At 47.3% G+C, this 21,869-nt stretch overlaps 7 protein-coding genes across 7 annotated transcripts; 3 read left to right on the top strand and 4 right to left on the bottom strand.

The window, feature by feature from the left end:
- The first annotated feature begins 765 nt into the window (after positions 1 to 765).
- HD556DRAFT_1301889 (cytochrome P450) lies at positions 766 to 3,340 on the top strand. Its single transcript, XM_041299477.1, has 13 exons — positions 766 to 1,057; positions 1,111 to 1,240; positions 1,290 to 1,478; positions 1,528 to 1,679; positions 1,735 to 1,850; positions 1,907 to 2,036; positions 2,090 to 2,103; positions 2,153 to 2,342; positions 2,393 to 2,449; positions 2,500 to 2,524; positions 2,573 to 2,709; positions 2,761 to 2,893; positions 2,953 to 3,340. The coding sequence occupies exons 1-13, from the start codon at positions 853 to 855 to the stop codon at positions 3,035 to 3,037; spliced, it is 1,563 nt and encodes a 520-aa protein (XP_041152304.1). The 5' UTR covers positions 766 to 852; the 3' UTR covers positions 3,038 to 3,340.
- Positions 3,341 to 5,073: 1,733 nt separating this feature from the next.
- Positions 5,074 to 6,393, bottom strand: HD556DRAFT_1425932 (adhesion regulating molecule). Its single transcript, XM_041304619.1, has 5 exons — positions 6,035 to 6,393; positions 5,962 to 5,973; positions 5,754 to 5,911; positions 5,581 to 5,693; positions 5,074 to 5,530 (listed from the first exon to the last, which is right to left on the bottom strand). Exons 1-5 carry the CDS (start codon positions 6,323 to 6,325, stop codon positions 5,181 to 5,183), a joined length of 924 nt encoding a protein of 307 aa, XP_041152303.1. The 5' UTR covers positions 6,326 to 6,393; the 3' UTR covers positions 5,074 to 5,180.
- A 658-nt stretch (positions 6,394 to 7,051) lies between these two features.
- HD556DRAFT_1314780 (uncharacterized protein) lies at positions 7,052 to 7,689 on the bottom strand (the record flags this gene model as incomplete). The annotated part of the gene is made up of 2 exons (XM_041300998.1): positions 7,052 to 7,231; positions 7,312 to 7,689. The coding sequence occupies 2 exons, from the start codon at positions 7,687 to 7,689 to the stop codon at positions 7,052 to 7,054; spliced, it is 558 nt and encodes a 185-aa protein (XP_041152302.1).
- A 1,111-nt stretch (positions 7,690 to 8,800) lies between these two features.
- HD556DRAFT_1301884 (cytochrome P450) lies at positions 8,801 to 11,247 on the top strand. The gene is made up of 11 exons (XM_041299476.1): positions 8,801 to 9,057; positions 9,108 to 9,237; positions 9,288 to 9,479; positions 9,529 to 9,680; positions 9,734 to 9,849; positions 9,908 to 10,051; positions 10,101 to 10,290; positions 10,341 to 10,397; positions 10,448 to 10,657; positions 10,716 to 10,848; positions 10,902 to 11,247. Exons 1-11 carry the CDS (start codon positions 8,847 to 8,849, stop codon positions 10,972 to 10,974), a joined length of 1,608 nt encoding a protein of 535 aa, XP_041152301.1. The 5' UTR covers positions 8,801 to 8,846; the 3' UTR covers positions 10,975 to 11,247.
- A 3,885-nt stretch (positions 11,248 to 15,132) lies between these two features.
- Positions 15,133 to 17,768, top strand: HD556DRAFT_1425906 (uncharacterized protein). The gene is made up of 5 exons (XM_041304618.1): positions 15,133 to 15,230; positions 15,282 to 16,351; positions 16,404 to 16,489; positions 16,541 to 16,600; positions 16,653 to 17,768. The coding sequence occupies exons 1-5, from the start codon at positions 15,140 to 15,142 to the stop codon at positions 17,440 to 17,442; spliced, it is 2,097 nt and encodes a 698-aa protein (XP_041152300.1). The 5' UTR covers positions 15,133 to 15,139; the 3' UTR covers positions 17,443 to 17,768.
- Positions 17,769 to 17,832: 64 nt separating this feature from the next.
- HD556DRAFT_1461411 (cytochrome P450) lies at positions 17,833 to 20,189 on the bottom strand (the record flags this gene model as incomplete). Its single annotated transcript, XM_041308257.1, has 13 exons — positions 17,833 to 18,085; positions 18,144 to 18,276; positions 18,329 to 18,465; positions 18,514 to 18,538; positions 18,589 to 18,645; positions 18,696 to 18,885; positions 18,934 to 18,947; positions 19,004 to 19,133; positions 19,198 to 19,313; positions 19,366 to 19,517; positions 19,567 to 19,755; positions 19,805 to 19,934; positions 19,985 to 20,189. The coding sequence occupies 13 exons, from the start codon at positions 20,187 to 20,189 to the stop codon at positions 18,001 to 18,003; spliced, it is 1,563 nt and encodes a 520-aa protein (XP_041152299.1). The 3' UTR covers positions 17,833 to 18,000.
- Positions 20,190 to 20,364: 175 nt separating this feature from the next.
- On the bottom strand, positions 20,365 to 20,796 carry HD556DRAFT_1250802 (uncharacterized protein; the record flags this gene model as incomplete). Its single annotated transcript, XM_041298967.1, has 1 exon — positions 20,365 to 20,796. A coding segment is annotated over one exon (432 nt), but the record flags the coding sequence as incomplete, so codon positions are not given.
- Positions 20,797 to 21,869: the final 1,073 nt, after the last annotated feature.

Here is a 21,869-nt window from a genome sequence, read left to right as displayed (position 1 = left end):
TGTAACTACATGATCAACGTAAATCTAAATCAGTGCCTGCTTCTTCGAAACGTTCCCCGCGACTTGTGACCACCCATTACAAGAGCTATGCTCTGATCCTTGCATTCAAGTTAGATGCTTCCAATCCTTGCAATATTTGCTGTCCCACGCTCGCCACTTCTGCAACTTAGGGTCGACTCTGTTTGGGAGAAATTTTATTGCAGTGGGAGAGTTCATCCATCGCAATATTGACACATGTTACCTGCAGACGCAATCTCGCTACTTCTTAACTTCAATGGATCGCGCAAACTACACTTAACTTCCACCAAAGTAATAAAAACGCGCAACGAAGATGTCATTCTGTCACCTGTGTCATCAACGAGACCAGTTTTGGTCTCTCCACTTACCCGGGTCACTCATTTAGCATTGATGGAACAATGGCATGTCTACTGTCAGGAGTTCCACCCGATATCTTTCAAGCTCTTGGATATTAGTCCTCCCATTCTGTCCTCCACTATTGGCACTCTCGAACTTCTAACAAGGTTGCATGCAGAATTTTCAGGCTTGCTTCCCAGTTTAGTTGTGCCTTTGTCTTGCACACGGCTTGGGGCGGGAGTCCCTTGTCCTCCCCTCGACATATACCTGATCTCTTTTGTGGTCAATCCGATAAGACTATTTGTAACCTCCGCATAACCTGGGGAAGGCCCATCTTCGCATCACCTAAGCTTCACTCCACACTAGCACCTTTTTACGTTGGACAAAGCCCTCCTCCCGCTAACGTGGGAGTTGAACACCACGTACAGGGTGTGGTAAGCAGCTCTCCGTGCAGTTATAAAGTCCCCTTTGTGCGTCTGTCCACGCACCGCTCTAACCATGTTTCCTTCAGTTGATGGTCGCCTTACTATCCTCGCCGTCTTACCTGCTTCTGTTGTTATCATCACATCCCTCAGGAGGTTCATTAGGAACCGACAGAACAAACTTCCCCCCGGTCCCGTGCCGCTCCCACTGTTAGGAAATTTCTTGTCTCTCGACGCCAAGGCGCCATGGTTGACTTATACCGAATGGGCTGCTACTTATGGTACGTGGTCAGACAGTACTACGGGGCATATGTTGTGCAGATCATTATATCAGGAGATTTCTTTCTCGTGCGACTTCTGGACCAGGATGCCGTAGTGATCAGCTCTCAGCACGTTGCAGAAGCCTTAATGGACAAGCGTGGTCGCATTTACTCTGATCGTCCATATTTAGCCACAGTCGAGCCGTGCGTTCTTCTAAAATTCTTCCATTCAGTCATTATGGAGTCCAGGCAGATTTGGTTGGTCGGTCTTCTTTGTACTCACAGGCTATGGTGACGAATGGCGTCTTTGTCGACGACTCATCCACCAAACTTTCCGTCCCGACTCTGCGCTCAAGTTTCGTCCAATGCAAATCAAGCAGGCTGGTGAAATGATCGTCAATCTAATCGATGACCCTCACCATTACCATTCTCACTTTGCAACGTCAGTCGATGTATCTGTAAACATCGAATTTTTATTAACCTGTCCATAGGTTCTCGTCATCTGTTGCGATGTCAACGACCTACGGCTACCAAACCAGTCCTCGTGATGATCCTCTGGTTCGAATCGTAGAAAATGCACTGGCTGTTGGCATTGCAGTGGTGACCCCGGAGAGAGCAGCTCTGCTCAAGGCTTTCTCCTTTTGTAAGCTCAGCATTCTTTCTCGTGGAAAGAGTTGACATTCTGTACCATCACGCAGTACTGAAGTTACCTGACTGGTGTTGGGGATCCTCAATCAAACGCGATGCTCGAACGTCGGCCAATCGCATGAGAGAAATGACCGACGTGCCGTTCCAATATGCGCAGGACCATATGGTGTATATCTTGTTCAATCTAGTCCGGTCCTAGATGTTGATCATGTGCTCGTTAAGGCTGAAAATTTGTCCCTCGACCAGGTTTCAATGGTATCAGACAATTTGCAACGAATGGAGAAGATAGATCAGGCATCAAAACCCATGTTCAAGACTGCCTTAAAGAAAGCAGCGACTACTGCTATTATAGGTTGGTCACCTTTTTATGGAGGATACGGCGCTCTTTAATAGATATTCATGCAGGTGCATACGAGACAGTGAGCAGATGTCGGACTCACATTGTCTGCTGCTTAACCCCTTTCACAGACCACGTCGATCTTGATGATTTTTTCTCTCGCCATGGTATTGTATCCAGATGTTCAGAGACGCGCACAAGCAGAGATCGACTCAGTGGTTGGGCTGGATCGCTTACCCACCTTTGAGGACAGACCGTCACTACCATATATCGAATCAGTTTTTCGGGAGACTTTGCGATGGCAGCCTATCGGACCCCTTGGTAATCCCCCTTGCTATGCTATTTTAGCTTTGCTGAAGGTTGATTTGTAGGCGTTGCACATGCCAGTATGAGTGATGATACATATAATGGTTATTTCATTCCGAAAGGTCTGCTGTTCTTATTCATCGAGTACATCATTTGTAATATCGTACATCAGGAACAACCATCATGTGGAATACATGGTCAGATAAATCCTCTCTAGCTTTCAAAATACTGATGTTATATTGCAGGGGCATTACACGAGATGAAAAGCGGTACCCTGATGCATCTCGTTTTATGCCGGAAAGGTTCCTAGACGTCAACGGCGCATTAACAGACGATAACCCCGCTGGATATATTTTTGGCTTTGGCCGGCGTGGATGTCCAGGTGGGTTGAGTCATTTCATTACTGTATAGAGCTAATACATTCTTTGATCAGGCCGGTATGCTGCTGATGCCTCTGTATGGTCCGCCATTGTTACTATGTTGGCCACGGTAGAGTTTTCTTCTGCCAAAGACGATCAGGGCAAAGTGATCGAATTCACCCCCCAATTCACGATGGGACTCTTCCGGTACTTGGTTTTTCTCGCATCATTCCATCTTCCTGTCACTAACAGTTTGATCGCTTTAGCTCCCCAATGATCTTCCCTTGCAATATCTCATCACGCTCTCGTGCCCATTCGGAACTTGTGAATGTTTTCCGAACAGAAGTATGAAATGTTATCTTAAGAAGAAAGGGAGAACGGTTTTCGGGAACGCACGGGCGCTCGCGTGGTTTTCGCGTAGGGCCATGTGGTTTTCGCCTAGATACGCTTAAGGCCACATGGTTTTCGCTTACCTCGCTTACCTCGCTTAAACCTGTTTTTGGAAACTCGCGTGGCTTTGTCACGTGTTTTCGAGCGCCGACTCGATTTCCGTTGCCCATAACCATTGGAGCAGCACACTACGCAGGATTTTCCCTATTGTAATTGTTTATGGTACATACATACAGTAAATAATAAAACTAAAATGGAACAACAAATATATGTGGTGAAGGAAATAAAAGAGATCAGGAGAAAATGACAGAAAAAGTTGTGAAACATCAAAAAAGGGAGCAAAAGACAGATACTCAAAAATTGGAGAATGAGAGGACAGGAAAATGGGAAACTGCACAACTGGGAGAATGGGAGATGGGAGTTAAAGAAACAGGGAGGACTGGGAGACGGGAGACGGGAGACGGGAGACGGGAGACGGGAGACGGGAGACGGGAGACGGGAGACGGGAGACGGGAGACAATAGACGGGAGACGGGAGACGGGAGACAATAGACGGGAGACGGGAGACAATAAGAGATGGGAAGCAGGGAAAATGGGAAAATAAATACATTTAATGATACTGTTACATATTTTTTGTAATTTTACTTCTGTCAAACTCCTGCTCAAAGAATGTAGAATTGAATGATCCTATGTACTACATACATTTACATAGATTGTACTACTTTTAGTTTTTTTGAAATGCTGCTCATAAATGTATTTTCAAAATCCACTATCAGGGCATGATCTTATTCAAAATACACAATTTATTAGGATGCAGCCTGAGGCCAGGAAGCCAAAGGAGGGCGCAGCCCTCCTTGGCTTCCTGTGACGAAGGAACAATGCTCATCAGGAGCCTTCAGAATTATTGGGATGAAGCTGAGGCCAGGAAGCTAAAAAAAGAGTGCGAAGCACTCTTTTTTGCTTCCTGTGCCGAAGGCAGAACGGGTGTGGACTAGTCAGGTGAATGGGTTGTATATGTATGTTTTCCTTTCTTGGACCCACATCACCAATCTGTCCAACATTTCACAACCCCTTGTTTGACCCTTTTCGTTAGCCCCGTTTTCTGCACGTGGTATGTACGACTTGAAATTCCGAGTCATCCATGATCACGCCATTAACGATTTTGTGCGAAGTACGAGAAATAAGGTCACTAAGAAGAAACGGTACACTTCGACTGGTGCTATAAATGAAGCAAACCAACATTGCTCATTTTGAAAATGCTGGCGTAGTGACCTCGCTGGTGACCCCAAGTACGATTATAAGACAAATGTTGGCATGAGCGTGCTGTCGAGGCGGACCCTCCGAGTCGTTGTGATTGGTTTCTCAAAGAATTTGACATAGTTCAGAACACAGCTATACCAGCCGCTCCGGTGTCGCATACGGCCGGTGAATCCGGCCCTGATGATATGTGCTGCTGTCGAGTCTGCATGATATCGGCGTCTGACGCAAGTAATCTCGGATGTGTGACGCCAGATCTGGTACTTGTCCATACTCCTGAATGCGCGATGGGGGGGGGGGGGGGGGGGCAAGCTTGGTTAGTCTCAAATTTGCTCTCTAGACTTTGTTCAAATAGTTCAGTAATATCTTGACTGTCCCCGTCTATGGGGGGGAGATAACCTGCGCAGAGGGCTGCGTAGATGAAGAGCTAGTAGTTGCAGTTTTCAGTTTGAAGGACAACAACGCAAAAAATTGACAGGAAACTGCATGTCGCTCATGTAGATCACATTCAGCGGTATGTCACTGGATGAGAAAAGACACATCGAAGAAGCTATCTAGTGAATCGGCCCGTGCTTCACGCCACGTACCCTGGGACTGGATATCTTGCCCCAGAGCAATCGTCACTCTCGGTAATTGTCTGTTGTAGCAGAATACACTTAGCTCCCGTGTATGAATTCAACTTGTGAAGACATATGTACACTCCGCTGCATTGTAGTTTCCTGCACAGAAGTCACACGGAACGAACAAAACGGCAAATGTATAAGCTTGCACACCAATACTGAGGAATCTCAGTGCGCTTGGAATGACAGCGGTAACTAAAAGAACAGTCCGATCGACACTCATACTCCCTAATCCTCTTCCATCCGCTCTTCAGTACCGCCTTCCTGTCTTGCTTGTTCAGCTATAGCAGCTAGGAACGCGCCAACACCCATCGCAGCACTCTCCGGAAGACCAAGGCTCCTCACAAATTCACCAAGGGCACCCGTGCGAAGCGCTCGATCAAGCTGTGCCACAGCCAAGCGGAAAGGTGGAGAATTAGTCGTGCGCTGTAATATTTCTACTGCCTGTTGCGGCGTAGCGTCTGACGATGGGATAAGTTCGGGTGGAAGATGAGGGAAGAGTGATGAGAGGAGTTCAGGGTGTGATTGGAAAAGTTGAAGCAAATTTTGTGAGGACAAGACGTCTGTCAACCAAAGTTCTGTGGATTTTGTTAACGATGATGTAGTCTGATCGAGAAAATGCGGATACCATCTTCACTCGTGAAGCCAGTCATAGAGCTAACAATTCCACGAAGTTGCGCGAGTTGTTCTGGGGTAGTACCCGCTGGCGTGGGATTACTAGTCGCTGGAATGACTGGCTGTCTATATATCAAAATGTAAATATGAATCGCCCACTATGCTGCAAGTGAAAGGATGACCTACACAGTTGAGGGTGGAGAGATGGATGCACCAGTAGCAGATGTAGATGCTTCCGAAGTTGGATAAACGTTGCGCGCGTCCCAGATAGCGATAATATTGGGATCAGCTAGCGTTCTGTTCAAATTCGTCACGAATTCTTCATCGCGGCGTGTCGAAGCATCCTGCAAGACCATTAAATATATATCAAACCAATTTGGTGGAATAAACACACCTGTAACCAGAACTGACATAGAGGAAGCGAAGTTAGTCAATGAAACACCAAAAAGTTGCAGTGAGATACATACGAAATGTTTTTGATCGGAGCTCTCGAATTTAAGGACATAGGTCCTGCCCCAACTACTTTGGGGGACCTTTTCCAACTTTGCATCACCAGGAAACAATATTAAATCCTCGCCCACTTCCCCTGTCGTTCGGTCTTTCCACATGAAGTGTATGAGACCTTCCTCATTGGTCAAGACAATCGCGCCTTTGGTGGGGGAGGCATCGACGAAGTTGGTTCCAGCGCGTCGAAAAGCACGACCAGCCTTGAAGGCAAGGATGGTTCGACCACTAGTACTAGTGAGGTCGACCGACATTATAAACGCTACGAAACTGCTGCAAATGTTCGAACGACGCGTATGCACGTCGGAGTTTGGAAATAACCGTCAAAGATGCCGGACTACAGACAGCCTGCAGTATGACTGTCAAAAGGGCCCTTATCGATTATCACTTATGCAACAATAATGGCATGTGCCAAGTTGGCCCTTCAAGGTATTACATGGTATCGTAAAGGTAAGGCCCATCTCAACTTTCTCAGCCATACTGAATTCATCCTTCTCAACTCCTTCAGCACGCCAGGCACAGCTGCTACATAGTTGCAGACTTGCAGTTATAACTTATAATGCGCTTTGGATATGTATGCCACCGGCCTGGCACTTGCACCACTTTGATAACCGGATTTCGCCAAGCGCCCCGAGATAATCGAGTTCCAACTTGAACCTATCTGAAAGCACTGTCATCGTCACAATCGCCTACAAGCAGTTGGCGGCGGTCATTGCCCTTGGCGGCAGCGTCGTAGTACAATGGTTTGGGCTTTCATCCGGACAGCCATACTATACTCAACTCCCCATTGTTCTCCTCGAGGTCTGCGAAGCGGGAGGGGGAGGTCTACATTTTTTCCCGAGCTGGTAGTTCCTGCTATTTTCCCAACATATGAATCACCCTTCAAAGAATCATTAATCAGGCTTCGACGACCTACTGCTGGCAACTGAAACAATTAATTATGCCAACGACACTTTTGAAATCGAAAAGGGCCGTGTCATTCAATCGCTCGTCATCATTGATTCATGGCAGAATTCATTATCGCCGTCACGGTTGCCCTCAGTCAGCATTTCTTCATCAGAGTTCACCGAATCTTCAAGGTTCAGTTCGAAAATCTCAGCATCGGGGTTACAGCTGAATGCACCCGGGTCACTGTCGTCAGCAGGATAGGCTCGTCCCATCTTTGAAAAAAGTCTTCGAGCTCAGGAAAATGAGGCACCTCATGATGTTGTTGTGCTCCTAGTCCGAGGTTATCACTAACTTCACCCTCCGGCAAATCGATATCTTCGTCCCCCACACCATCGTTGCCGTAGTCTGGATTGTCATCGGAGTCAGCCTCTGCATCATCTGTGGGGCAATATCCACTTCCTGCATGTGCCATACTCGAGACTATCAGCAATGGTAATGTCTTCCGACAATTCTCCTGACCCAAAGCATCTACTTCATATGCGTGAGAAGGTCCGAGGGACCGAGTGCACGCTGGTGCCTGATAGCCGTTTGAGCCGTTTTGAAGCTTCTGCCCGCTACCGTGTGGGTTGTACTTGCCGTTGAAGCTCTCGCAGGTGCACGGAACATAGGATTGCAAAAGCATCGCAGGAGGGAGTACTAGCCAGTGGAAGCTAAATGCTAACGATGGCATGTACGATATCGATATTAACAAATTCTCCAAGTCTCGCGCTGCTGTCCGACGGTGAATGCAAATTGTGCATGTCAGCCATGCTGGCAGACTATCGCAATTTCACACTTAGCTGGGAGACTATTTTGCTTCAAAATGCATCTGAAGATACAACAGGTGTAGTCTACTCTTCTTCCTACTCTAAATCAAAAATGATTTGGAAAGGTACTGCAGCGTCTGTAGGTGAGCGAATTACTATCGTGCCCCGGGTTCAACCGAAATTTGTACCAGACGGTCCGAAGCTCAATGGAGGTGATGTGTCCTCATCGCGGATTCGCCGCCCCCCTCCGTCAGTTCACACTTACTCTCTGGCTCCACAACAGCATCAACTAATCAATGCAACAATCTCGAGTTATACGTCAGCTTCGCTTAACATGGTCTCTGTTAACTTCGTCACTTTGTTACCTTATGTGCCAGCGACCCGCCCCTGGTTTACTCCCTTTGCCTACCTTTCTCATCCGCTATCTTCCCTTGGGCTCGCCTTTCAATTTAGGATGGCACAGGTGAGTCTAAGTATTTCAGAGGTGGTACGTCGAAGGGGTGTACTTTGCGGGAGTTAACATCATACTGCGATTTCATAGTCTGGCGTATTTGGTGTTAATTCTGCACCAAAAATCTTTCCCGGACTGAAAGTTACAAAGCTGTTAATGAGTTCGACAGTGAATGATGAGCGAGTAGGTGTTAATTCACTACTAATACGGAAAGTAAGCCTGTAAGGTCATGCTGCTATATCTAAGCGTGTGGCTCATCACAGTGGGTGACACTCGTTACAAAGTTGCAGGAACAAATAATAACACAGTGAGTGCCTATCATGTCGAGGTACTTGTGCGCTGACGAATCTCACGTGAGATCAAAATTTATATTACTCGTCTAATTACAATCTGGCAGAATAAATATTACGCATGGTAACGGCATGATGAATTTGATATGCTAGGCTCGGCAAAATTTTACTTCGAGGTAAAACCTGGGCCAGGACAACATGTCGACAAAGATCACAATTTGAAACCTGTCTCGACAAGTTGGGGCCTCCGCTGACCTGGGTTCCATATGGATTTTTCATGGATCCTTTATAAAGTCAGTTTCGTTCTTTGGATATAATAAATCCGTGTACTGCTCTAAACATGTACTATCCTTCAGTCGATGGTCGCCCTGGTATCCTTACTATCTTACCTCTTTCCCTTGTTGTCATCATAGCCCTCAGGCGGTTTACTAACAACCGACAGAACAAACCTTGCCCTCCTGGCCCAGTGCCGCTCCCACTGTTAGGAAACATCTTATCTATTAACACCAACGAGCCTTGGCTGTCGTATACCGAATGGGGTGCTGCCTATGGTACGTGTAGAGATAGTATGACGCATATGTGGTGCAAATCGTTATATCAGGAGACTTGGTTTTCGTGCGACTTCTAGGCCAGGAAGTCATATCGATCAATTCACAGCACGTTGCAGAAGCCTTGTTGGACAAGCGTTCTGATATTTACTCTGATCGACCATACTTACCCACAGCCGAACAGTGCGTTCTTCTATTATCTACTTCATTCAACCAGTTTGAGGTGCAGTCAGATTTGGCTGGTCCGCGATCACCTTTGCATTTACAGGCTATGGTGACGAATGGCGTCTTTCCAGACGACTCTTCCACCAAGCTTTTCGTTCTAGCTCTGCACTCAAGCTTCGCCCGATGCAGATCAGACGAGCTCGTGAGATGATCGTCAACCTAATCGATCACCCTCAACATTATCATAATCACTTCGCAACGTCAGCCAATGCGTTTGTAAATATCAAGCAATTATCAACTTATACACAGGTTCTCGTCATCAGTCGGGATGTCTGTTATATATGACTACCAGCCCAGCGCACGTGATGACCCCCTGGTTCGAATGTTGGAAGATACAGTGGCTGTTGGCCTTGAGATGACGACTCCGAAGAATGCAACCTTGCTTCAACTCTTCCCCTTCTGTGAGCTCACTCTGGCTGATGAGAAAGATTTGACATCTCACACCCTCATGCAGTACTGAAGTTACCTGACTGGTGCTGGGGATCCTCGATCAAACGTGCTGCTCAAAAATCGACTAATCGTATGAATGAAATGAGGGACTTGCCGTTTCAACCTACGCAGCAGCATATGGTGGGCTTTGCTTCTTTAATATAGTTCGGAGCTACATGTTGATTGCATGTCTGCAAAGGCTGGAAACTCGTTCCTCGGTCAGTCTTCAATGGTCACAGAAAATTTGCAGCGGATGGAGAGGCAAGACGAGGCGTCCAAGCCGATGTTCGAGATTGCCCTGAAGAGGACAGTTGCAGCTGGTGTTATGCAGTCATATGAGACGGTCAGCAGATGTCATGAACCATATTGTGTGCTGCTTAACCTCTTCACAGACTTCTTCGACTTTGATGGTTTTTGTTCTCGCCATGGTGTTGCATCCAGATTTTCAGAGACGCGCACAAGCGGAAATCGACTCGGTGATCGGAAGAGATCGCTTACCTACGTTCGAGGACCGAGCATCACTACCCTATGTTGAATCCATTGTGCGGGAGACTTTCCGATGGCATCCCATTCTACCCCTCGGTAATCTTCATCGCTGTGTTATTTTACCTTTGCTAATGACAATATTGTAGGCGTTCCACATGCCACCTCGAGTGATGATACATACGATGGTCATTTCATTCGGAAAGGTCTGTTGTTTCTATGTACTGAACAAACCATTTGTAATATCATGCATCAGGAACGACCGTCATGTGTAACATCTGGTCAGATAGATACTTCTCAGGTTCCAAGATACTGATGTCTCATTGCAGGGCCATTTCACGGGACGAAAAACGGTACCCTAATGCATCTCATTTTATGCCGGAGAGGTTCCTAGACGTCAACGGCGCGTTAACGGATGATGATCCCGCGGGATACGTTTTTGGTCTAGGCCGGCGCGCATGTCCAGGTGAGCTGATCCACCTCACTGGCCATATAACATGCGATCCGATACCTTCTTTAATTAGGGCGGTATGCCGGTGATGCCTCTGTGTGGTCTGGTATCGTGACTATGTTAGCCACGATGGACTTTTCTTTTGCCAAGGATGACCAGGGCAAAGTGATCGACTTCATCCCTGAATTCAACCCGGGACTCGTTCGGTACTTTGTTTTATTATCTCGTCCTTCTGTCACTAACAGTTGCATCGCCTTAGCTCCTTGATGCACTTCCCTTGCAATATTTCACCACGTTCTCATGTCCATTCAGGACTTGAGGATCTTCTCTGATCCGGGTTCCAAAATGTATACAAACTCGCCTATTAGAAAGTGGGTAACACATAAGCATGCCTCGCAAGGTGCAGTTTGCGGGACGCTCAGTTCATGAATTGAAGCTCAAAAGAAGTCAACGTGTACACTATGCATCATGTATTCGGTTATACTCGTCCGTATGTGGTATGATTGATTTGAGGTGCCGATGGCCATATCGATATGCTGTACCCGGCTATGCGATTCCTCGAACGTACCAACTCTCAAACACTCTGAAGAAACGTGTTAAATGAGTTGGCCTCAAGTTCGACATCGATATTCCAATTTACTGACAACTCTTGTGAGTGAGGACAATGGCAGAGCGCTGCAAATAACCCGACAGTGTACAAGGATTCTGGTCCGCAAATGAAAAGGCGCGAATACATTTCACGTAGTAGCGAAATTTGAAGTGTAGAGAAAGAGATGAGAGTGCAAAAGAACTCGACGAAAAGATGAGACAATTGTCCACAAGTGCAGTATCAATGACCATTGGCGTGTGGATGAGATGTATAACAGAGGAACAGCACAAAACGAGCCCACAATGATATAGGTTGGGACTGCAGTCTGTACGGGTTGCTGCACCTCGTGTGGTGATGTTGGTACCTGGAGCGGGTGTTGTCACTGGACGTCAAGGGAGCGGCAGGCTGAGTCAGTGATGTCGATGCCTTGGCTTGTGTTGACCGTGCTCCTGCTGACAAGCCTGTTTGTTGTGTTTGTTGGCCTGGTCGCGAAGTGACGGCTGTGAAGAAGATATTTAACCATGGCGATTTCAAACGTATGCGAAGAAAGTTATACCTTTCTATCGTGTACTGCTGGAGCTTCGACAGGTAAGAGGACTATGACGAGAGAAGATGTTTTGCCTTGGTTGTTGTTGGAGTTCGGTTGCTTCACCGGGGGTGAGAATGACGGAAGAGCAGTGAAACTTCGGTGGCCGAAAAGCATAGCTAGACTCTTAAAGAGACTGAGAGAGCGCCGCCGCGTGCAGAGGAGCGGTTATGTATACTACGTGTTGCGGACGACTGCCATGTCAGAACGAAAGATGGTTGACAAGACCATTGAAGACACATAGGGTGCGTCATCGAAAAGGCCTGACAATCCTCGATGGGCAATTTTTGAGCCGGGTTCAACGCCACGTTGCATTACTCCATGACATCGACCTTGAATAATTGAAAAGGTTAAAAACACGTTACGCACTGAATTCCTTAACGAGCTTCCAACTACCATGACGACCTATTATGAGTGACCTGAGGTCTCCAAAACCCGCTTGTTTAAGGATGCCACGAGGACTGTCGCAACGGTGACTACCAGGCTACCAGCTTTCCATCAGCAGAAAGGGCTGCCGCATCTCAGAGTCACATTGTCTTCATGCTGGAAAGGTGGACCTCGGACCGACTCCTTGTTGAGATTCCACAGGTGCACTGTTTGATCATCCGATGCGCTCGCAAGGAGGCGGCTGTTCCGATACTATCATACAAGTATTTGGGACCCCACAGTGTCCAAATCTCCGAGTGACTTTCTGAGTATTTGAAGGTGAGTGTGGTGACTTGGTCCTGGACGGGGAATCCGTCGCCACGTGGCAGTGTCGAATATCCTAATCGAGCTATACGACGCGCTGAGACTCAACCTCCAAAATTGAGTTTGAGTGTAACGAGCAGCAGCGCCCATCTCGCTGTCCCAGATTTTTACGGCGCTTTCGTTGTGTACACCGGTCGCAATTTTATTTAGTTGGGTGGGGATCGCCGTCGCCCACTGGCTCTTAGTCTGATTACTAGGATGGTTTCTCCGCTCTTGACATCTCACACCCTTGCAGTCCCGTCGTTGGATCCGCCGACCACTCGTCGACCGTCTGTACTGCAGCATCTGAGCATACTGACGACATCCAATTAGTGCGCCTTGTCTATTTGCCCCGTTTTGACATCCCACAACCTCACCTTCCCATCGTTGTTTCCGCTCGTAACGGTGTTGCAATTTGGAGACAACATTTTCTATGGTGAATGTTGCTTCCTTGTCCTCCTCGTCTTGCCAGCCGTCGCCAATCTATGCACCACTCTCCAGGTCCTCCATAGTTGGAGTGATCCATCTTCCGAACATGTGATGATGCGCCGTCCGCCAGGCAAGTGCAGAACACCTCATACCTGGTCAGTATCATAGCCTCGCATTGTCTTTCGGGGCGTGATCGCTAGTGTATTACCGGTCAGAGAATACACGGTGCCGCTCGATGTCTCATGTGGACTACGAGAGAAGCGCACCGAAATATCTGAATGAGAACGGGTTCTCTGGTAATGACAAACATGGATGGTGAGTCGACAGGCCTACTGCTGTCAATAAAAGCACGAGGCAAAGCTGACTAGAACGTGTGCTTACAGGAATTCAGCTTAGGGCCTATGTATGTAGGTCTTGCTGTGGTGTAATGCGAAAATATCTATGGTATCCGAGTGGTCGGTTTACAACCTAGAGTATCACCCACAACAAACTCTGCAAACCAATTGACACAAATAGTGATACTCCAATCACCAATGCAAAGGACGAACTGTACACTGAGACAGCAGACCTTTGGTTTGGAGCCGAAGAAGTTGACCATCCGTTCGTTTAAGTTGTGTATTATGGTGTGTATTGTTGTCCACATGTTTGCATCACAGCTCAAGTGCTGTGTAGACGAATCACTCAAATCTTCGACCGGCGATATGTTGATGGTATCGACGACGTTCGACGATGAAGCACATGTTCTCTCCGCTTCCCATTTCTGTTCCAGCCGATCTCTAACTCGATGACATCAACCCATATTCGTTATTCTGATGTAGACCCCTGTCTTGTCACACTTTATACGAAATTTGTGGCCGCACTATATGTAATACCCCGCGAATCAGTCGTTGACCACCTCAGGACGATCTCGCTTCGCGCCATGCGAAAGAAATCGACATTAACATCTGGAGTGATTCGACTAGGTTTACAAAATGCCTTGTATTTTTTATGTGGTATGTGTATCCTCATGATTACAAAAAGAAGAGCACAAACACCATACTACCACAGTACATGCAAATATAGAATCCAGGACGCTCCAATCCCACAACTACAATGGTAATGCAGCGTTATAGATGAAAGACAAACAAAAGTAGGTCGTGCCAAGAGTAAGTCATCCTGTTTGAAAGCAGTCTGATGTAGCTGATACAATCGACATTGGGAGGTGGCATTTAACCCCATCTAACGAGTGATCGCAAACTGATACCTGGTAAGGACCGGATTATGATTGACCGAATTGTCTACAGCCTAGCTCTCTCAATCAGCGTCTTGAAGTCTTTGATGCATCTTAGCCCCAGGTGCAGGGACTTGCGAAGCTGATGTCGATGCGGCAAACGACAGGTCTCCTTTGAATGGCTCGACCCTTTCATTGAGAAGGCGTCAGCCTGGGCAGGTATTGCTTGTGTGACCGTCCTACAGCACTACTGAAATCATATATCATATACTCATCAGGGTCATACGTTCAACGTATAGGCAGAAACAAAGTCCACAATCAGATAAACGTCTTGCTTGATCATATTAGCCAACTGTTTTCTGCAATGCTTCGTCAGACGAGGGAAAGACTATTTTCACATACCCCTCCCCTTCTGGTTGCAGATCATTCTTCGTAAAGGTCTCTGTGTCTGCAGTCTGATGTATAGCGACTTGGATCTGATATCATTCAAAGGTGCCTATCCTCCGGGTCCATCCTCTGCGGCTCTCCTTCGAAGTTCGTGATCGTAAGAACCATGAGGACCATCTTCTCGCAGAAAAATTAGTGGTGATTGCTCTGATACGTAGCAGGGACTACTAACTGTGAATGGAAGTAGATCAGTCCCATCTTGTCTATCTATTAATTCGTTGATGAACTGATAGGTGTTCTCGACAGACCCGATGGGCTCTTTCGTTCACGCCTGGGTTCCAGACAAGGGGGATGATCAGAATAATATCATGATGGTGTTTTGTTAAGTTTGTAGAACCCATCGTATAAAAGACAATGATTGAATGGAGACTGAGTTCCTTATGCCCACGCAAACCGATCGGTCGCTGCCAGACTCTCGACTGTCCTACAGTCCTGGTATTTGTTTGGATATTAGAAACCCTCTGGCTGCCCAAGTCTCACGATGAGCTTACGACGTTTAAATTTGTGATGGGCCAGTTCAACACCAAAGATGGAAAGAGCTTAACGGAAGTGTTCACGGTCTTTTTCTTTTTCAACTTTGATAGCTGGGCGGGACACAGTGCTTGGTTGTTCCCAAAAATCCTTGAATCGAGCTGACTCTGACTTGCAGGCATTTTAACGACCGAAATATTGTTGCCTCCTCTTTTATCATTGCTCGAAAATCGGGCTTCTCAGGCTTCATCAAGTTCAAATTTCATAGCTATTATTCCAGGCATGCGGCCACAGACGCGTGCAAAAACTACAGCATCCGTTCCTACCCATGACATTCCATCGTCATCTCCTGCACCGGCCACTACTTCTTCGCCAACTCGTGCTACACCGTATACGCGTTCCAAGGGACCCGCAGCGGCATCAGCAGAACCGATTAGCAGTACTAGTACTGCTCAACCTCGCGTTCGTACACCACTGACAATCCGCCTGCCAAGAGCATCGCTTGTAGGACATGGGACGACATTATCCATCGCAAATAACGTTTCTACATCGTCTCTTACCGCTTCTGCACCTGCTGTTGGTATTAATATCGGTGCTGGTGCTCCTATTCCCACCTCATCCATACGCACCCCCATACCTGCACCTACTCCGCGGGTACTTACACCACCTCCGACGTCATCCAATGTATCACAACCTACATCCACGACCTCTCCGCGGCCTCCTTCATCTGCGCTGTCACCGGCTATAACTGCACCAAAACCCACACCTGTATCATCCACCCGCTTACCTGCTCCACCTATTTACACTTTCCCACCACCCCCACCACCTCCAAATCACGTCGATGACCCTGCAGATATAGCGCGTGTCTCATCGACCATACAACTCCCCGCATCTGTGACAGCTAGTGCTAATGCAGCAACTCTATCAGCCCTATCTGCGCAACCTGCAACATTAGCAAATACCTCAGTTTCCGCTTCTCCACGCTGTCCTACACCTCCTTCCTCGTCATCGCATACGACACTCTCTACATCAACAACTCTACGTCCTGTTCAGCGCACGCTAGCAATGGCTTCTGAGTCGCAGATCGTCAGCCGACAGACACCTCGGGCACAATATCCCACTCCATCCTCAGCAGGAGCCTTACCTTCTCCGGCTTCTGGCGTAGACAACGAGTCTGATTATGCAGGCGATGCAATGGAAGTGGATACAGAAGGCATTTCAGCGATGATGAATAGTCGCAATAACTCGGTATGTGTCTCTCAGTCATTCTGGCTTATTCATTCGTTCAACTTGTTTCCAGACAGCTCCAAAAACATCAGACAGACATCGCGAGGCAAATAAAAAATACAGGCAGCGGTTGAAGGAAAGAATAAAAAATGGCGAGATGTATGTGCTCCCTGCTTCGATCTAACTCACTGACGTATTGATTCCCATTAGTGATGAACTAGAAGCCGAGAGAATGAAAGAGAGGAAGCGAATTAATGCCCGTAATTCTCGGTGAGTCGAACATGACTGCTGCGTTGTTTCATCAATTCAATCATGTTGGTAGTGCTCGAAGAAAGCTGGCGATGCGCAATGAAGCAGCTAAAGACAATGGCTCCATGTCAAGTGTCGAGCCTGGTCCTCTTCTTGCTCCTCGCATCCAACCATCACCCGTCGACCCAGCCCCAGGTCCTGGCGACTTCTTACTATGCCTCCCCGATACGAATCCACCAGTGGGATCTTACTACTCCACGACCTTTCATGAAATTCTTACCAAAGCCGACCCCAACAGCGGGAGCAGCGACGGCGCGAGTACCACCCACCCACACTTCGAGCCCGATAGCCACCACAACTTCGACTTTGATGTCACCATGCCCCCTGCTCTCTTCCCACTGACCAAAACCCGAGATTTCCGCGACGCCTGTACGATGACGGACCTCGCCCCAGATTTCTCAAAAGAAAGCGACATCCCTTCGTCTCTAGAACCCATCGCCCCCGCCCTCGCCCGTCGTCCCCACAGACAACTCACCCCCGATCGTCTCCGCGATTTCGCCACGAACCCACTACAGCTCATCGACAAAGCCTTCCTCCTCATCGTCCCTGATCCAAGCAGCACCCTCGGAAAACTCGTGTTGTGTAAAGTCCTTGAGTACCGGGTGTCTTCTGCTGGACATCGATTTCTCGTGCAGTTTTGGGGGGACAAGAAGGCGAGTGAGATGGGTTTGGATAGGATGATGGAGGTATTAGAAGGTGGGTACGAGATTGATCCTCCACCTGCTGATCCTAGTGCTGGACCTCAGGGAGCGGGGTTAGCGGGGAGGGTGTTTGGCGCGTTACGATCGTTTACAGGGTTTTAGACGCGTCCGGGAGGCGTGTTTATCTCCTTTGTTTCATTTGTTCGTCTTTTTATACGTTATTTCTTCCGAGGCTGTTGTGTGTATTTACCTTGTTGTTGTGCTACACTTCTCGCGTTGCTTTGGCTGGGGTGGATATACTTTTATCTGCATACTGTCATTATCTTTTTTGTTTGTCATTTTCTTTTGCTGTTTTGCGCTTGTTACTTGCTTGTTACTTACTATGTTGTTATCGTGCTGATATTGATAGTAATGATGAGGCAAGTTCCCTTGCAGGCGACGTAGTCTGATTGGAATAAGCCCCGATCACACTACACCGTGACGTCGACTAATCAGTGGATCATTTGATCGAGTTTGCCCTACAAGACTATACCTGATAAATCTCAGTTGCGACTCGTGCGCGCGCAAGCGGGTGGTTGAATTTCATGCTACATTCTACATATTTCAAGTCGTACATGCCACGTGCGGAAAACGGAGCTAACGAAAAGATGTTGGACAGATTGGCGGTGTGGGCCCAAGAAAGGAAGATATACATATACAGCCCATTCACCTGATAACATTTCATACTTCTGTTCGGAAAACATTCACAAGTTCCGAATGGGCACAAGAGCGTGATGAGATATTGCAAGGGAAGACCATAGGGGAGCTAAAGTGATAAAATTGTTAGTGACAGGAAGATGGAATGATATGAGAAAAGCAAGTACTGATTGAGTCCTGTCGTGAATTGGGGGGTGAATTCGATCACTTTGCCCTGGTCATCTTTGGCAGAAGAAAACTCCACCGTGGCTAACATAGTAACAATAGCGGACCATACAGAGGCATCAGCAGCATGTCGGCCTGATCAAAGAATGAATCAGCTCTATACTGTGATGAAATAACTCAACCCCACCTGGACATGCACGCCGGCCAAAGCCGAAAACATATCTAGCAGGGTTATCATCTGTCAACGCGCCGTTGACGTCTAGGAACCTTTCTGGCACAAAACGAGATGCATCAGGGTACCGCTTTTCATCTCGTGTAATGCCCCTGCAATGTAACATCAGTATTTTGAAAGCTAGAGAGGATCTATCTGACCACACGTTGCACATGACGGTTGTTCCTGATGTACGATATTACAAACGATGGACTCAATGAATAAGAATAACAGACCTTTCGGTATGAAATAACCATCATATGTATCATCACTCGTGGTGACATGTGCAATGCCTACAAAAATACCTTCAGCAAAGGCGAAATAACACAGTAAGAAAGATTACCAAGGGGTACGATAGGCTGCCATCGCAAAGTCTCACGCAGAACTGATTCAATATATGGTAGTGACGTTCTGTCTTCAAAGGTAGGTAAGCGATCCCGGCCAACCACTGAGTCGATCTCCGCTTGTGCGCGTCTCTGAACATCTGGATACAATACCATGGCGAGAGCAAAAGTCATCAAGGTCGACGTGGTCTGCAAAGAAATTCAGGAGTTGACAATATGGTCCGGACACCCGCTAACCGTCTCGTATGAACCTGAATAGATATGTATTAACGAGAGGCATACCACCCCTTGTAAAAAGATGACGAACCGATAATAGCAGTAGTAGCTGCTTTCTTTAAGGCACCCTCAAACAATGATCGGGATGTCTGATCTTGCTTCTCGATTCGTTGAAGATTTTCTGCCACCATCGAAAACTGACCAAGGGCCGAGTTTTCAACCTTGACGATAATGTGATTAATAGCTGGGACAGAACCAATATTTCTAAAAACGAAAGATGCCCACCATATGGTCTTGCGCATATTGGAACGGCACGTCGGTCATTTCTCTCATACGATCGGACGACGTTCGAGCATCGCGTTTGATTGAGGATCCCCAGCACCAGTCAGGTAACTTCAATACTGCACAGTACATAATGTCAGCTATTTTCATGAGGAAAAGAGATGAGCTTACAGAAAGGGAAGGTTTTAAGCAAGATTGCTTTCTCTGGGGTCACCACCTCGAGGCCAATAGCCAGTGCATTTTCTACGATTCGAACCAGAGGATCATCACGAGGACTAGTTTGGTAGCCGTAGGTCGCTGACATCGCAACTGATGAGGAGAATCTATGGACAGGTTAAGAATCATTCGATGTTTACAAACACATAGACTGACGTTGCAAAGTGAGAATGGTAATGTTGAGGGTCATCGATTAGATTGACAATCATCTCACGAGCCTGCTTGATCTGCATTGGACGAAACTTGAGCGCAGAGTCGGAACGGAAAGTTTGATGGAAGAGTCGTCGGGAAAGACGCCATTCGTCACCATAGCCTACGAATGCAAAGACGACCGACCAACCAAACCTGCCTGTGTTCCATAGTGATCAAATGGAAGAATGTTAGAAGAACGCACGGCTCGACTGTGGCTAAGTATGGTCGATCGGAGTAAATGCGAGAACGCTTGTCCAACAAGGCTTCTGCAACGTGCTGAGAATTGATTACCACGACTTCCTGGCCTAGAAGTCGCACGAAAAAAAAGTCTCCTGATATGATGATTTGCACCATATATGTATGATACTATCTGACCACGTACCATAAGCAGCAGCCCATTCGGTGTAAGTTAACCATGCCGCCTTGGTGTCGAGAGACAAGATGTTTCCTAATAGTGGGAGCGGCACGGGGCCAGGGGGGAATTTGTTCTGTCTGTTCCTGATGAACCTCTTGAGGGATGTGATGACAAAAAAGGAAGTAGGTAAGACGGCGAGGATAGCAAGGCGACCATCAACTGAAGGAAACATGATCAGAACGGTGCGTAGAGCAGACACCCAACGTACAAAGGGGACTTTATAACTGCATGGAAAACTGTTTTCCACACCCTGGGGTGGCTTGTACGTGGTTCAACTCCCACTAGTGTGGGAGGTGGGCTTTGTCCAAGGCCAAAAAAATCCCATCACTAAAAATTGTCAGAACATTTTACTTGTTTCCGTATGCACCCGTCATACATTGTTTCAAGCTCGCTGTTGGTAAGTGAACTTCTGTAAAGGAAACAGAGTGAAGCTTAGGTAATGTGAAGACGGGTCTTCTCCAAGTTGGGCGGAGGCTACAAATAGTCTTATCGGATTGATCATAAGAGAGAGAAAAGCAAATCAGGTGTATGTAGAGGGGAGTACCAGGGACTCCCGCCCAAAGCCGTGGGCAAGACAAAGGCACGACTAAACTGGAAAATAAGGCAAAGCAAGCCTGAACAACGGGAAGTATTCTGCATGCAACCGTGTTAGAAGTTCGAGAGTGCCAGTAGCGGAGGAAACAGTGGGAGGACCAATATCCAATACCTTGAACGACATAGGGTGGGACTCCTGACAGTAGAAATGCCATTGTTCCATCAACACTGAATGAGTGACCTGATCAAGTGGAGAGACCAAAGCTGAGCTGGTTGATGACACAGAATGACATCTTCGTTGCGCGTTTTTATTTCTTTGGTGAAAGTTAAGTGTAGTTTGCGGGGTCGATCATCCACTGGAGTTAAACGTTGAAAGGTGGTGCGAGATTGCTGCGATGAATGAACCCCAAGTTGCACAAGTGGCGGGTGTGAGACAGCAAATATTGAAAGAATTGGAAGCATCTGGCTTGGATGCAGGGATCAGGAGCATGGCTCTTGTAATGAGGTAGTCACGACTCGGAAAACGTTTCGAAGGATGATCAGGCGCTAATAGATTTGCGCCGATTCCGGGATGTTGTTTACATAAGAAAGGTTGCACACCGTAAACTGCGGTACGAATCATCTGTTTTGTACCATCGTCTTCGTTGTCCTACTCATCGAGCGCGCGTTCTTTGCGCACAGCATCCTCTAATTTTTTAGTGCCCTCGACCGCCGTCCAGGATCTTCTTGCATCCTGTCCATAACCCTTGACACCAATCCCGCTCCCGCTCCTTCTTGAGACATGCAGCCACCGGTTGATTTTTTTCAGAACAACGCATCAACTTGACCGGGCAGCACGTCTACACCAATATCCAGCGTCAGATCCCCATCACGCTTGCAGTCGACATCCCCTCCCTTGTTACCTCTTATCATTCCTCCTTGTCAGTTACCGCTACTACTAGTATTGGTGCGGCGTTCACATTCTTTCTTGATCCCACTGCATCCTTATCTCACCCAGCGTTTAAAATCCATCATATGTAGAGGACAAAATACTGTCAAAGAGACACTACCCTACATTCTTGCGATGTCCTAATATAAGGCATGCCCATTGCAAACCAAAATAACATTTTGTGACAGTGCCTGGAGCAAGTTGTAAGTTACAATCAGTATGACCACTGCCGTGCCGGACACGACAGACCGTCATCCGTCAGTAAATACTTCGACCTTCGCCACCATCACTGAAGCATGGTTAAACTAATAGATAAATAATATGAGGCATTTACAGCTCGTGACGATCTACCTTGACATCCTTGCCGCTGTTGCTGGGGTGAATCATGAT

Source organism: Suillus plorans (genome assembly GCF_016647745.1).
Source record: "Suillus plorans strain S12 chromosome Unknown HD556scaffold_128, whole genome shotgun sequence".
NCBI classification, from domain to species: domain Eukaryota; kingdom Fungi; phylum Basidiomycota; class Agaricomycetes; order Boletales; family Suillaceae; genus Suillus; species Suillus plorans.
Note: the sequence above shows the minus strand (reverse complement) of the source record. Positions and strands in the feature narration are given on the sequence as shown.